The sequence below is a fragment of the Schistocerca gregaria genome, chromosome 2 (genome assembly GCF_023897955.1).
Source record: "Schistocerca gregaria isolate iqSchGreg1 chromosome 2, iqSchGreg1.2, whole genome shotgun sequence".
Classification (NCBI taxonomy): Eukaryota; Metazoa; Arthropoda; class Insecta; order Orthoptera; family Acrididae; genus Schistocerca; species Schistocerca gregaria.
Genome location: NC_064921.1, coordinates 534,881,264 through 534,896,217, shown reverse-complemented (window position 1 = coordinate 534,896,217; position 14,954 = coordinate 534,881,264). Strand labels below are relative to the sequence as shown.

Sequence of the window (14,954 nt, the reverse complement as noted above, 5' to 3'; positions counted from 1 at the left end):
GAAAAAGTATCAATGCCAAATAGAAAGTGTCTTATGACATTTTTGTATGTTGCTGTGATTGTGTTGTTTGTTATGTGTCACGAAACAGTGGGCTATGAATTGAAGGAAAGGTGCTCCCAGCTGGAGATATGTTTTTTTGAAGGAGAGGTGCTCCCAGCTGGAGATATGTTTAAGAGTTTAACAGGGATTTCTGGCTGTAGCTGAAATTATTTATTGCACAAAGTGAGCATGGTGAACAGTTTCTTTTGTGACACCACTGCGGTGTGTGACCCTGATGAAATCACATTACTGTCCATTGGGTCTTGTTGAGGCGATTGTTTCTTGTCCAGAGTGTGAGAGACAGACACGAGATGTACTTCCTTCCGGCACGCCTCGCACTGTGCCCACCTGTCAGGGCAGTAGTGCCTGGTATGTTGAAATATAGTCTGGGCATGATGGAAACAAGCACCGGTCAGGGAGGGGGTGGAGGGGGGCGGGAGACTTCACTGTTGCTATATTTTCTGTGTTGCAAGACCCACCACCTTGTCCTGGAACTCTAATTGATGGCCTGCATCCTGGGAAACTTCAAAGGATTGGGCCCATTTTAAAATTTCTTCTCAAGGAGGATCCTCAATTGTAGAGCTTTCTGACATACCTCCTTATCCAGAACTGCCCGAATGATCACACCTCTGCATATGATTAATTATTTACTGGAATTACAAAATGACATATCCTACTGACTCCCTGCAGCTCAGCCGTCCAAGTGTGTATAACTGATTTGGCTGTTTACGACAGTGATAAAATTCAACCTCGGATCGATCACGTGGCAGTGTCAGTAAAAGTGGGTAGTTAATAGTTGGTAGTTAATTTGTCAAGGAACAGATGTGCCAGTTCTGTGAGAGGGGCCAGTTTGCACCTTAGCTGGTACATACTGCGTGAGATACACAACAGGAAAGTGACTAATAAAATCACTTGCTTCATCAGTTACCTGGAATGTGGCAAAGTGCTACCACAGACACTTCTCGTATGCTTCCTACTATTCTCCTGTCTTGTAAGGGGGGAGTGGTGGCAAATTTGTAGTCGACAGCAATGGGGACAACAAGGCTTCCTGGTGTTTCTGTTCATCTGACTGCTGTTGCCTAAGTTGCTGGAGCATGACTTATATCCACACACCTGGTAAGGTAGCCCATTGTGCAGGGTCCATGGGTACGTAACAAACATGAACAATCCTATCGTCATCTCTAGTTATGTTGCAACTAACAATATTAAAAAAAAAAAGAAAAAAACATGAGACGGCACCTCCATAACATGTATATTTAACAATCTCACAGGACAATAATTCTTGACAGATACAGTGCATGGTGTAGCCATATGATGAGCCGCTACAGTGCAGTTCTAGCGAGCTTAGTAAATAGCGTGATGAGTGAGAGTTGACTGAGGACAAATGCTGAGGGTGATCACATATGTAGGTGGCATGTCACATTGGTGCTAGGAGGTGCCTGCGCAGCTGTCATGTATGGCCTGTTGCCTGCGGTGTCTCCTCCAGGTGGGCATACTTCACATTAGTGTACACGGAGTGACTGTTGCACCATATGTGGCAGTTGTGTGACATCATCTGATGTCCGAGACGATGGCTGGTGCAGGGGATCTAGGTAATAGCCCATTGGGTTACCACAACTTAACCAATTTTAGCAAATGCCAGAATACTTCTTTAGGGAAAACAATTAAATTCTAACATCTCTTTTGTAGTTTTCTGAATTTCAGATATTTTACGTTCAGTAATGTAGAAGAACATTGTTGTTCATTACTAATAGTGAGAATGTTTGTTTTAGCTTGGACAATTGAATTCAGAGATGCTGACATCTAACAACAACAAATGAGACATCTAACAACAACAAATGAATTAGTAGGTAACAAATCTGTGCAAAAGTGTTGTAACACTGAGTAACCAAAATTTGTGATATTGAAGAGAACAGTTTTTTTTACATAGCTGTTGGAACTGGAGAAATATTATGAATGATAATATACTAATTTTTAACCACTGAAAATAGCATGTTTCTGGCTGTTTGTTGAGAATCTTGAAACTGTTATTGGAGTGATGGAAAACAAACCAAAATCTTCCACTTCAGTTGTCCAAAAGTAATGTCAACAGTGTAATGCCCAAAAGTAAAGCTCATTTACGTTTGTATGCTTGCTCTCAGCTGTACCCTTTTGAATATATATATTTTTTTACGTAGACATTCTAGTAGAAAGTAAAGCTTTCCTCTCAACTGGACTGAAATATTGTAAACATACACTTTTGTTAACTGGAATTATTTTGCAATGGACTCAAGAATGAGAGAAGATATATTGCAAAATATAATTTAAAAACAAATTTACCATAATGCTCTTCAGTTGTGCTTTTTAAACCACACTGGAAATCTACTTTACCTAATAATGATTAAATCCAACAATGGAAAATCCAGGATGGAATGTAACAATATTATGAGAAGGAAAGTTGCTACTCACCATATAGCGGAGATGCTGAGTCGCACACAGACACAACAAAAAGCCTCTCACAATTAAAGCTTTTGGCCATTAAGGCCTTCATCAACCATAGACACACACACGTACACACACTCACGCAAATGCAATTTGTGTGTGTGAGTTACGCGTGTGTGTGTGTGTGTGTGTGTGTGTGTATTGTTGACAAAGGCAGTAATGGCCAAAAGCTTTAATTGTGAGAGGCTTTTTGTTGTGCCTATCTGCGACTCAGCATCTTCGCTATATGATGAGTAGCAACTTTCCTTCTCATAATATTAATAATGATAAAATATTGATATTATTATTAATAGTAGTAGTAGTAGTAGTAGTATTAACTTTAACAACTAATGTATCTTCTTTACAGCTGTGGCCGTGATAAAATTCTTATTCTTTGGGACGTGGATAAGGAATGTTCTGTTCGTACAGTACCTGTCTATGAAACCCTTGAAAGTTTGGTTCTCTTACCTCAGAAATTTTCATTACCTAATCTGGCGATTGAAAAAGGTATTCATATTGCAACAGCAGGCGAAAAAGGTGAGAATATATCTACTATATTGATTTTCAGTTTGATGAAATGCAATAGTTAGGAAACAAGGATGCAATCTTTTTTTCTTTTTAAAATTTCAGGAAAAGTACGTGTTTGGGATGTGGAGCGGGGCTGTGAAGTTTACTGTCAAGAAAACCCTATAGTATCTGCTGCATCTGAAGATGGTGGCCTCTCCATCATTAAATTAATGTTTTGCCATACTACAAGCACTCTGGCTGTCATATCATATGATCATAATATTATTTTGCATAGTTTGAATACCTTCATGTGTGAGAAACAGGTAAGCACAATGCAGTGCCAAATTTCATTATAGGTATTTGCTTGACACAGTTTCTCACAGTCACTAGAGTGTCAGCCTGGTAAAAATTAGTCACAGCTCAATTTACTGAATTTCATTCTCAGCACTTAATTTAAAACATTTAGACCTGTGTTTTAGTGTGAACCAATGAGCTTTGTGGCATTTTATACAAACAACACTTGATAACAATGAAAAATATTGTCTTGTGATGCAATGATGTGGAGGGTGAGCATAACATCTGTTACTGATTACAAAAATTTATTTCTAAAGAACTATGCTAGATACATACCATTGTTGCAGGGCAGAGGTTGCTTTGTGCCAGTGTTGCATGGCAAATTGTGCTGATACCATTGTTCCATGGTGGTAGCTGGTACTTTGTACCAGTGTTGTAGGACTGAGGGTTCTTTGTACCAATGTTCTGCATGGTTTATTGCAAATGGTAGCATACCAGATAAAGTTTATATATATATGTCTGCTTGTGTCTGTGTATGTGCGGATGGATATGTGTGTGTGTGTGTGCGAGTGTACACCTGTCCTTTTTTTCCCCTAAGGGAAGTCTTTCCGCTCCCGGGATTGGAATGACTCCTTACCCTCTCCCTTAAAACCCACATCCTTTCATTTTTCCCTCTCCTTCCCTCTTTCCTGACGAAGCAACTGCCAGTTGCGAAAGCTCGTAATTCTGTGTGTGTGTTTGTGTGTTTTGTTCATGTGCCTGTCTGCCGGCGCTTTCCCGCTTGGTAAGTCTTGGAATCTTTGTTTTTAATATATTTTTCCCATGTGGAAGTTTCTTTCTGTTTTATATATATATATCGGGTTTGCAATAAGTTCTGGAAATAAGGGCATCACAAATGCGTCAGGAAAAGTCAGAAAAATTCGAAAAAACTATGGAGAATCTCTTTTCGTGGTTCAACAGATGGAATACTTAGTTTATGCAGATGACATGCATTGTTGCTGGCTGAGTGCAGGTGATAAGCTGGTGAGTGTTGTGCGGCCCCTCCCTACTCCATCATTCCTACTCCTTATCACCTCCCCATCGCTTCCCTCAGTCAGTGCCACCACTGCTGCTTGCTGCCAGCTGAGCAGCTGCTGACAACAGTGGCAGGGAGACACGAGGAGTGGTTTGTTTGGATCTCAAAGCATTTGCATAAGTTATCCGTTGCTCGGACTGATTAGTGCAGTGAATAGCTGATCATATGTGAGTGGATTTCCGTGGTGGGCCTGAACTGCAGGTCAGAACAGCGGGCCGGTACTGATGGATCAGGCTCGTCAGTGTAAGGTCCTTTGTTTCCCACTAATGTCCCAGGCTGCATCTCTCGGATGAAGTCTGTCCGATCTGCCCGCAGGCTGGATCTGTTCATGTATGGCATACATTGTCAGATTTTCAAGATTTATTTGTAGCCTTAGAACTCCAATGCATCTTCACAGGCCAGAGGCCGCAAGTAACGGATATCAGAAGTTGGAACTCTATCTCACTGCAAATACATTTACAGTGTGGTGTTTTACAGGCGTTTTATTTATTGTAATATGTTTTCACACTTAGAAAGTAGTTCATGTATTCGAGAGAAAGTACGGACACTGCTAGGAAGAAAATTGTGGCAGTCACCGGCAGTTTGCATGCTATGTACTCATATAATTCTCAAAAGAAAAATTGCACATACCTGTCAAATTATGGACAAAACACAGCAGGTAATAGCCTACAGCAATGAAAATAGTACAAGGATTATTTTATTTGCACTCACCGTAGTGTTATTTATACAATTTGTCCTCCCCTTTTGTATTTCTTTCAAGAGGCCAACATCTTTCTGGGCTTATTTCTGAAATTATTGAAGATATTTTAAATTCATCCTTGCAACTACAAGCAAATTGGTATTTTTTTTACCAAATATGGTTTTGTTTATTGAAATAAAATATCACCATTGGTCTATAATGAAACATGTTTACAATCTGGCTTGCTTTCTACATCTAAAAAGAGATTGTTACAAAAGATGTTGGAGTTCCTTATGATTTCTTATGTCCAGTTTTCAGTCACATCAGGAAACGGTGTCAGCTTGCATGTTTCTTTAGATATTTTTATGTTTGGGACTGTTCTTTCTTGTACAATAGTTGCAAAGATGGATTTAAAATACATCTAGTTATTATAATCAAACAATGGAAACTCCAGGTAGGAATATCAACAGTGTAGGAAAAGACAGATTGCTCCTTTCTGCAATGAAGACATGTCAAGTTGCAAACAGACACAATTAAAAAACACTTACTTAAAGCTTTTGGCCACAGTTTTCATCAGTAAAAGAGACACATTCCATCCACACACACAAGCAAGCACACTTCATGCACGCATGACTGCCAAATTCAGCATCTCAGACCGGAATGCAACTGTCGCATGGGATATGAGCAGCTATCTGGTGCAGGTTGCAAAGGGGATGGGATAGCAGTGAATGGGCGGGGAGTGGGGGAGAGATAAATGCTGTCTGGTGGAGTGTGTAGGGACTACACTGCTAACAGGGAGGTGGGGAAAAAAGGAGAGGAGAGGGAAAAAATGTGCGAATGTGTTGGCAGAGGGCTGCAGATTGAGGCCAGGATAGTTCCACGAGCAGAGAATGTGTTGTAAGGATAATTCTTGTCAGCACAGTTCAGAAAAACTAGTGGTGGAGGGAAGGATCCAGATGGCTCGGGTAGTGTAGCAGCCATTGAAATGAAGTATCTTATGTTCAGCTGCATGTTGTGCCACAGGGTGGTCTGCTTCGTTCTTGGCAATAGTTTGATGGTGACCGTGCATCCTGGTAGACAGCTTTTTGGTAATCATATCAATATAAAAAGCTGTGCAATGGTTGCAGCAGAGTTGATAAATAACTTGGCTGATTTCACAGGTGGCCCAGCCCATGATGAGGCAGGATAAACCTGTGACAAGACTGGAACAGGATGTGCTAGGTGGGTGGATTTGGCAGGTTTTACACCTGGGCCTCCCACAGGGGTATGATCATTGTGGTGAGGGGTTGTAATCGGGAGTGGCATAAGGATGGACTAGGATGTTGTGGAGGTTGGGTGGGCGACAGAACACAACTTTTAGAATGGGCGGGAAGTATCTAGAGTAGGATGCCCCTCATTTCAGAGCATGATGATAGGTAATTGAAGCCCTGGGAAACGATGTGATTCAGTTGTGCCAGTCTGGGGTGGTAATGTGTGATGGTGACACTCCTTTGTGGCTGGTTCTTGGGGGTGTGGGCAGAAATGGCACAGAACATCTGTTTGTGGACTAGGTCTGGGGGATAGTGCCTGTCTGTGAAGGTGATATTTCCCCCTCACACCCCCAATCCTCCCACCACCCCCAAGAATCAGCCACAAAGTAGTGTCACTGTCATAACCTAGTACCACCCCCGGACTGGCACAACTGAACCACATCCTTTGCCAGGGCTTTGACTACCTATCATCATATTCTGAAATGAGGGACATCCTATTCGAGATACTTCCCATCCCTTTCTAAAGTAGTGTTCCATCGGCCACCCAACCTCCACAACATTGTAGTCCATCCATACGCTACTCCAATTCCAACCCCTTGCCACAATGATCATACCTCTGTGGAAGACCCAGGTGCAAAACCTGCCAAATCCATCCACCCAGCACTTCCAGACCTGTCACAGGTTTATACTACTCCATCAGGGGCCAGGCCGCCTGTGAAAGCAGCTATGTCTTTTACCAGGTCTTCTGCAACCATTGCACAGCTTTTTATATTGGTACATGTACAACCAGGTGTCCACCAGGATGAACAGCCACCACCAAACTGTGGACTAGAGCAAGATAGACCACCCTGTGGATCAACGTGCAGACAGACATAACACACGAGATTTCAATGGCTGCTTCACTACCCAAGCCATCTGGATCCTTCCCTCCACGACTAACTTTTCTGAACTGTGCAGATAAGAGTTATCCACACAACACATTCTCTGCTCGTGGAACTATCCTGGCCTCAATCAACAGTAAAATACTGTCCCCACTCCCTCCAACCAATGGTTTCCACCCCCTCTGTTCTATCATTTCATCCCCATTCTCATCTCCCACCCCGTTTATTTGCAGCCCTCTGCCAACACATCCGCCTGTCTCCCCCCCCCCCCCCCCCCCCCATTTTTTCTCCTTTCTTCCCCATCTCCCTGCCCAACACTTCCTGACATTGCACCTGTTGGCAGTGTAGCCCCTACACACTCCACCAGACAGCATTTGTCTCTCCACCACCCCCCGCCTGTAGTACACTGCTATCCCATCCCCTGTTCAGCCTCCACCAGATTGCTGCTTGTGTCCCACATGATAGTTGCATTCCGGCCCGAGATGCTAAATTTGGCGGTCATGTATGCATGAGGTGTGCTTACTTGCATGTGTGTCCCTGTTTCACTGATGAAGGCTGCCACTAAAAGCTTTACATAAACATCTTTTAATTGTGTATGTGTGCAACCTGATGTGTCGTAAATTCTTATAATACACATATCGACAGTATGGTCTCATAAACAAAGATTTTTTTGTGGAACTTCATTTCGCATTTTGTATTTTAGTTTTTATAACAGTATGGTTTGCAGCTGGAATACAGTCTAGAAATATTTCAGCTATCTCTTTGTATGCCATACTTTTTCACATTCTTGTTTGTGTAATGCTCATGTGTCAGTTTTTGTAAACAAAATATTTCGCGATACAATCGTATAAGGCTTTTTATGTGGTCTTTGTGGTCCAGCCCCTTTAGCAACCAAAACTTACTGTCACATGAAAGCCCCACATTCATCAGTGGTGAAATTCGAATAACATTTACATTTCTCTTGTTGCCATATTAAAATTTGCTTCTTTTGGCAAACATAACAGAGATTGCACACTGTTACCTCACGAACATTCTAATACGGTTGCAATTGTGAGAGAATCTTGAAACAGTGGTTTATTAAGTGAGGAACTGAGGGCAGTTCAGATCAGAAGCTTACGAAAAATCACATTCTCGGTATAAAAATAAATGTGTAATTTCTGCACTTACGTTGTTGCAAAGCCATACTGTTTCTCATTTCACCAGCTATTGAAGAAAGACTCTTAAAAAATTGCAGCAGTCCATTGGAAAGGTGACAGTTACTCGTGTATCATGGTAGAAATGAAATTTCTGCACATTTATTGTACAGCAAGCCACAACTCAAATTCTTTTTCAGGTTGTCTCTAATCATCTTTACCACGACATGTGGGTTCTCTGACCCCCAGATCCAAACAATATGCCTGTTTTCCTATGTTCTTGGAGATATGAAAAGCTGTTCATCAGGAAATCGAACTTTATTTAGGTAATCATTGCCCGCATCAATTTATTCCAGCATGTTCCCAGCCAACTCATCACTTATGGGCCTGTTGTCTAGTTGCAGAGCTTGCAGGGGTTGCACTAAGTATGCAAGAAAATGCAGCTATTAGTGTAAAATATTTATCACAGTTATCTGTGGTATGCCTGTTATTTTGGAAATCTGCTGCATCAATTTCCACAGAGTGTGTTAAAATGCAGCACCCAAGGTTGCATGAGTTCCACTAAGTATGCAATGAAATTCAGCTGTTTATGTAAAATTTTTATCACACTGCTCTGATGTATGCCTGTTTCTTTGGATATATCAATTTCTGCAGACTGTTAAAATGCTGAACACATGGTACAATAGTGTCATCATTAAGTCCACGTGTATCGCTTCTTGTCTTGTCATTATTACTTTTCATATGGTTCTTTGTGATGCTCTTTGCATATGGTGAATCTTGATCATAAGCTCTTTGGAGCTCTTGCTGAACTGTAATAGATACCATGTTACATGAAACCACAAAATACATTGTGCTTTGTCTTGCATAGAAACCACTGTTACTGCAACACTTCTAAATTATGATGTATAGAAGAAATCAGATGCTGTCAAAGCACTTGTAAAAGTGTACCCATGAAAACTTATTGAGTTAAGATACGATTTGCAAATAACCACACATCCGTGCTTACATAATTCCTCAGTCATTAATTATTCCATTCAGGCAAAGATATTGTGCTCGCTCTGTATTAAAATCTCCTCAATGTAAATTTTTGCTTTAATGGGATCCCGGGTTTGATTGCCAACGGGGTCAGGGATTTTCACCTGCCTCGAGATGGCTGGGTGTTTGTGTTGTCCTCATCATTTCATCATCGTTCCTGAAAGTGGCGAGATTGGACTGAGCAAAGGTTGGGAATTTGTACGGGTGCTGATAACCACCCAGTTGAGCGCCCCACAAACCAATCATCATCATCATCATCATCAAACTAAATATGTTCAAAAATATGCTCCAGTATGTAGAGTAACTGATAGACTCATAAATTTCTTTTTTGTTGGCTTCACACATATTTGCTATTTAATGTCAAATCTGAAGGAATGTATAATCGCAAGTACTTCCCTCAGTAATTCAGTTTGTGGGACTTTGGCTTCCTGTCACCTTGTTGCTGAATTTATTGTACCTTCTATTGTAAGCTGCAAATCAGTGCCTTTCTTATGTCTTTCTCTTAAAAACATTGAAAATTTACTTTTTCAAAATTACCAAAGCTGTACAAACAGCCATATGCAAACTGTGGCAGCTCCTCAATGATAGTCCTGTGAAAATAACTTTTGTTATTTTTTAGCTTGTATTGCTTGCATACATGGTATTCAGTATAAATTGGTTTTGAATGCCTCATGAACCTTATCTTTGAATACTGAGGAACTGCTGTTTCCTGGTTTCCAGCAAAGAGGAAACTGTTCTTTAGAAACAAAATCTTCCTGTGCTGCTACAAATAAATAAGTGAAGAGAAAAATTTAAGAAGTTAACAAATATTTGTAACAAAATGCCATATCATTAACTCTATGAGTCTGTCTCTTTACATGCTTTATAGCCTTTTTGTGTGATTTCTATTTTCATTATGTCTCACAAGATTGAGAATCAATTCCATATTTTTATGTTGGTACTACACTGATTATGTGTACAATGTTTGTTGTTCTTCATCCCTCTGTAGTGCTCATGCTGTATTTTTGTGGTTTCTCTATCCTTCTATACTTCCTTTTCATTTTGTAAACATTATCTGCATGGTATTAATTTCAGAGTTAACTATGGTTAGTTCCATGTATCATAATTTGTAGCTACTTGTGATCTAGCTCATTGCTAGGTTTTGTTCCCTGCCTTAACATTAATTCTTTTACTGTTAAAATTCAGTGACTTCAAACAAAAGTAAAGCTTTCACCAATCTGAATATTGATTTGATCACATCAGCACTTCACTGGGAATTTTGGGAATGGATTTCCCCTTGCTTTTTTCTGACTTACAAGCCAATCACCCATGCAGTCAGATATGAAACTACAGTTTGTTGTAGAATCCAAACCACCGTGAAGCTTACGGATTCCACAGACGCAAAATATTAACAGGTATTGAACTCATATTCAGTGCCCAAGATATACTACATCAATCAATGATCAGATATCAAACTCTATGCACTGCTAAACTAATGCATATGTACTTTGCAAGCTACCTTATATTGTGTGTTGTTAAGGATACTTCTTGTAGCACTATTATTTCTCTGTTGCCCTGTTCCATTTGTAAGTGATAAGTGGGAAGAACGTCTGTTTATAGTCACCAGTATGACTTGACTTTTTTTGTAGCTATGCTTATGTAACATATCAGTAGCACAGTTTGTTTACCTGTCTATGTTTTACACAAAGATGAAATTTTTGGACTGTATTGTACTGCATGTTGTGGGTAGTATTAATCTTCATAGAGTGTAACCTGCTCTTGGCGGACGATATCGCACAGTTTTGTATGACGAGACAAGTGAGATCTAATAATGTGTCTTTTTGTTGTAGTTGGCAGGGTTTAGTGACGAAATACTGGACGTAGTCTTTGTAGGGGAAGGAAATTCCCACTTGGCTGTAGCCACTAATAGTATAGATATAAAACTGTACAAGCGATTGAACATGGATTGCCAACTTTTGAGAGGTCATTCTGATCTTGTACTTGGCCTTGCATCCTGCCACACCAATGCTAGACTTTTGTTATCATGTGCGAAGGTAAGTTGTTATAGATAATTTTAAAACCTAAAACAGCACAAATTGAAGCAAAATGACCATTAAGAAGTAGGTTATAACATTGCATATTTTAGATCTGTGGATAAGAGAGCTAAGTGTGAAGAGAAACAATGCAAACTTAAAAACGTGTTACCAGTGTAGCCCACAGGCCTACAGTTATGGTCCATAAGTGAATATTAATTGATAACTTCTAACAGTAGAAAATGATGGAATGATGACAGTTTATGAAAAGGATAGATTACTACTCACCATGTAGTGGGAGATGTTGAGTCACAGACAAGCACAACAAAAAGTCTACTAAACACACAAGGTTTCGGTCAGAAGAACTTCTTTTGAAGTAGACAAAACAATCACATGCGCGCGCGCGCGCGCCCTCACACACACACACACACACACACACACACACACACACACACAAATGCATCTCATACACATACGATGCTGAGGCCAGATTGCAAGCAACTGCGCATGATGAGAGAAGCAATCTGGGTGGAAGGCGTAAGGAGAAGACCGAGACGGGTAGGTGGAAGAAGAGCAGGGTATGGGTGGGGGATGGTAAAGTGCTGTTTGGTTGAGCATGCAGGAATGAGGTGGAGAGAGAGTAGGGCAGGTGCATTTGGGTGGTTAGAGAGAGGTTTGGGGTGAGGGAGGGGGCAGCAGAAAAAGAGAGAAGTAAAAAGTCTGGAAGCATTTGTGGAATAGAAGGCTGTGGAGAGGGAATGAGGGAGGGGATAGGTGAGTGAAGACAATGACTAACAAAGGCTGAAGCCAGGAAGGTTATAGGAACATAGAATATATTGCAATGAGGTGTTGGTGTTGTGAAGGGTCCAGATGCCACAGCCTATGAAGCAGTCATTAAAATGAAGAAAGTTGTTGGACAGCATGCTCAGCAACTGGGTGGTCCAGCTGTTTGTTGGTCGCAGTTTGTTGGTGGTCATTCATACAGACAGACAGCTTGTTGATTGTCATGCCCACGTTGAATGAAGTTTAGCTTGTAAATCACGTGACTGGTTTCATAGGTAGTCCTTCCTTTGATGGGATAGGTGATGATTGTGTTGGGACTGGAGTAGGTGCATGAGGGAATGTGTTGGGGCAGGGGTTGTATAAGGATAAACGAGGATATTGTGTAGGTTCACTGGTTGGCAGTATACTGCTGTGTTGGGGAGAAAAGTGGGTATGACATTTCTTATTTCAGGGTACAATGAGAGGTAGTCAGAACCCTGGTGGAGAATGTGATTCAGTGCTCCACTTCTGGATGGTACTGACTCATGATGGACCAGACAGTGGCACTTTTGAGAGGTGGTGAGTGACTAGAGAGAACAGCACATAGCTGTCCTACATATTTCTGTCTAGTCTTTGTATGCACCCCAAAACAGCATTTTACTGTCCTCCACCTGTACCCTGGTCTCCCTCTGCCTCCCCACCACAGCCTCATCCTTACTTTCACCACCTAGACTGCTTCTCCCATCATGAGCAATTGCTCGCAGTTTGACTTCGGCAGTCAGAGACAGTGGTCATAGTATGTCAGCTTTGAATTATGTGAATCCCTCAGAGTTAATTGGCATCACTGTCACAGCTGGTCTTAAGAAAGACATCCTATCACATTTGGACACAGTGTTTCCTTGCTGGAGGAATTATTGAGTGATACTTGCGCTGCTTAGGGGTCACTGTGTAGATGTTTCTTCAATACTTTTGTTGATTTATGACAGTCACCTGTTATCAGATGGCACAAGTGCTGTGACTGAGTCTTTTTATCATTCTTGTAAATGCTGAGGTTTTACTTTTCTGGTAATAAATTGACTTTTTTAGGATATTAAACTTTATAAATTCTAAATTTAATTTTATTTCAATTTATAGTTTAATATTATGTATATATTCTATTCAGTACCCCTTTTGCAATATAAAAGATTTTGTAGTACTTGCCAAATGTGCTACACCCAATTCCAGTTTTACTTATATATATATGTGAGATTATAATCCTGTTTCCTTTCTGTTGATGTAACAATGAGAACAGGACAATTCTGTGAGACTATGGATTATGGATGCAGAGCAACAGAGCATGACATGTGTTGGTTCAGCAGTGAGACATACAGCATCGGTTGGTTCTGTTGTATTCTCTCGCCTGTCAGACTCCTTTTTTCTGTCAGTCAGTCAAGATTCATGTCTCAAACTGTGGAAACTACCCGAAAAACTGGAATTTGGTAAGTTTACTTTATCCTGGTTATTTTTTTTTATTTCTAGACTCAGTGACATCAACTAAATGATGATTGAACTTGAAGCTCTGCGGATTGTTACTCTTATAATTCTTTTGTCAGGTCAAATGTTTTATTGTAGGGAAACAGAGTGGGGAGAACAATAATGCAGACTGTGGAGAAATCTTAGACAAAATCATATTTTGTGTTAACGATAAATCATTTCAGTCTATTCAGCAATGTGCTGATACACTGACAGAGAAGAAGGACGACTGATGTGAAGAGTTATTGGTAAAGGATAGCGTATCCACAGAAACTGAAGTTTTATTTGCCAGTAGGAAACTTTGCTTATGATATAGAAATGAAAAAAGGTTACACATTAGTGTAATATGCTGAGAGGAATAATATGTTTATCCTTAACACATTCTTTCAGACAGAGGTGGGATGCGGGGGGTAGGAGGGGGGAGGATTAAAATGTGGATTTTTCAACAAAGTGGAACTAAAAATGAAATTGACTATATTTTATTAAACAAGGAAGAAATAAAACGAAGTGTGACATTCTCCAATCACTTTACATTTTCAAGTGATCGTAAGTTAGTAAGATCAAGAGTGAAACTATACACTAGTCTAGAAAGAAAGAAATTCACCTTGTGGGAAATCAGGACTGTGGACTGTGACAATTTATTTAGGGATAGCGAGCTATACCAGATCAAAGCAAGCAACAATTCAACCTCTTAGCAAATGATTATTATTCTAGATGGAAGGGACAGGTATTTAACAAAGAGACTGAATCAAACACAAAAAGGTGTTGCTGGAGCAAAAAAGCAGGAAAATGTTAAATAAAGCAGGGCAGCTATTGAAAAGAAGACATGAATTAAATTTGAAACATGAACTAATGAAAACTATTTCAAAATGTCTCTTGCAGAATGTGAAATTGTGCAGTGATAATTTAATAAGAGGAACAATTGAAAACAATAAGAGTTCGAGAAACAGTACATAATTTATCTTGCATAGACATCACATTTCATTAGTTAAGATGGCTGGTGGCACAATTTCTAACAACAGAAAGCAAAATTGTACAACCATTCCTAGATTTCTTTGATATACATGGTATTTGAGAGATAAATTAGAAACACAGATTATTAATAATGAAAACAGTGATGTTACAGTAGTAATAATGATGGTTTGAGTAATTCTGTTTGAAATACAAAAGTAATACAAAAATAACTTGCAAAATTGGGTATAAAATATCTGTGGAGGAAAATAGTTCTTCAAAACAGGAACAAAGATGTAATCATTCTACTTCACAAGAATGAAAGTGCATAAGATAGACGTACCAGTGTCCTCGATGTAATCCT

General features: G+C 40.0%; 1 protein-coding gene across 1 annotated transcript in view; it reads left to right on the top strand.

The window, feature by feature from the left end:
• Positions 1–14,954, top strand: part of LOC126330555 (transducin beta-like protein 3) — a 160,234-nt gene that overhangs the window by 82,199 nt on the left and 63,081 nt on the right. The window contains exons 6-9 of the mRNA XM_049996366.1: positions 2,867–3,036; positions 3,130–3,329; positions 11,183–11,386; positions 13,419–13,605. Coding sequence (XP_049852323.1) covers positions 2,867–3,036; positions 3,130–3,329; positions 11,183–11,386; positions 13,419–13,605 — 761 coding nt within the window. The remainder of the gene's footprint in view (positions 1–2,866; positions 3,037–3,129; positions 3,330–11,182; positions 11,387–13,418; positions 13,606–14,954) is intronic.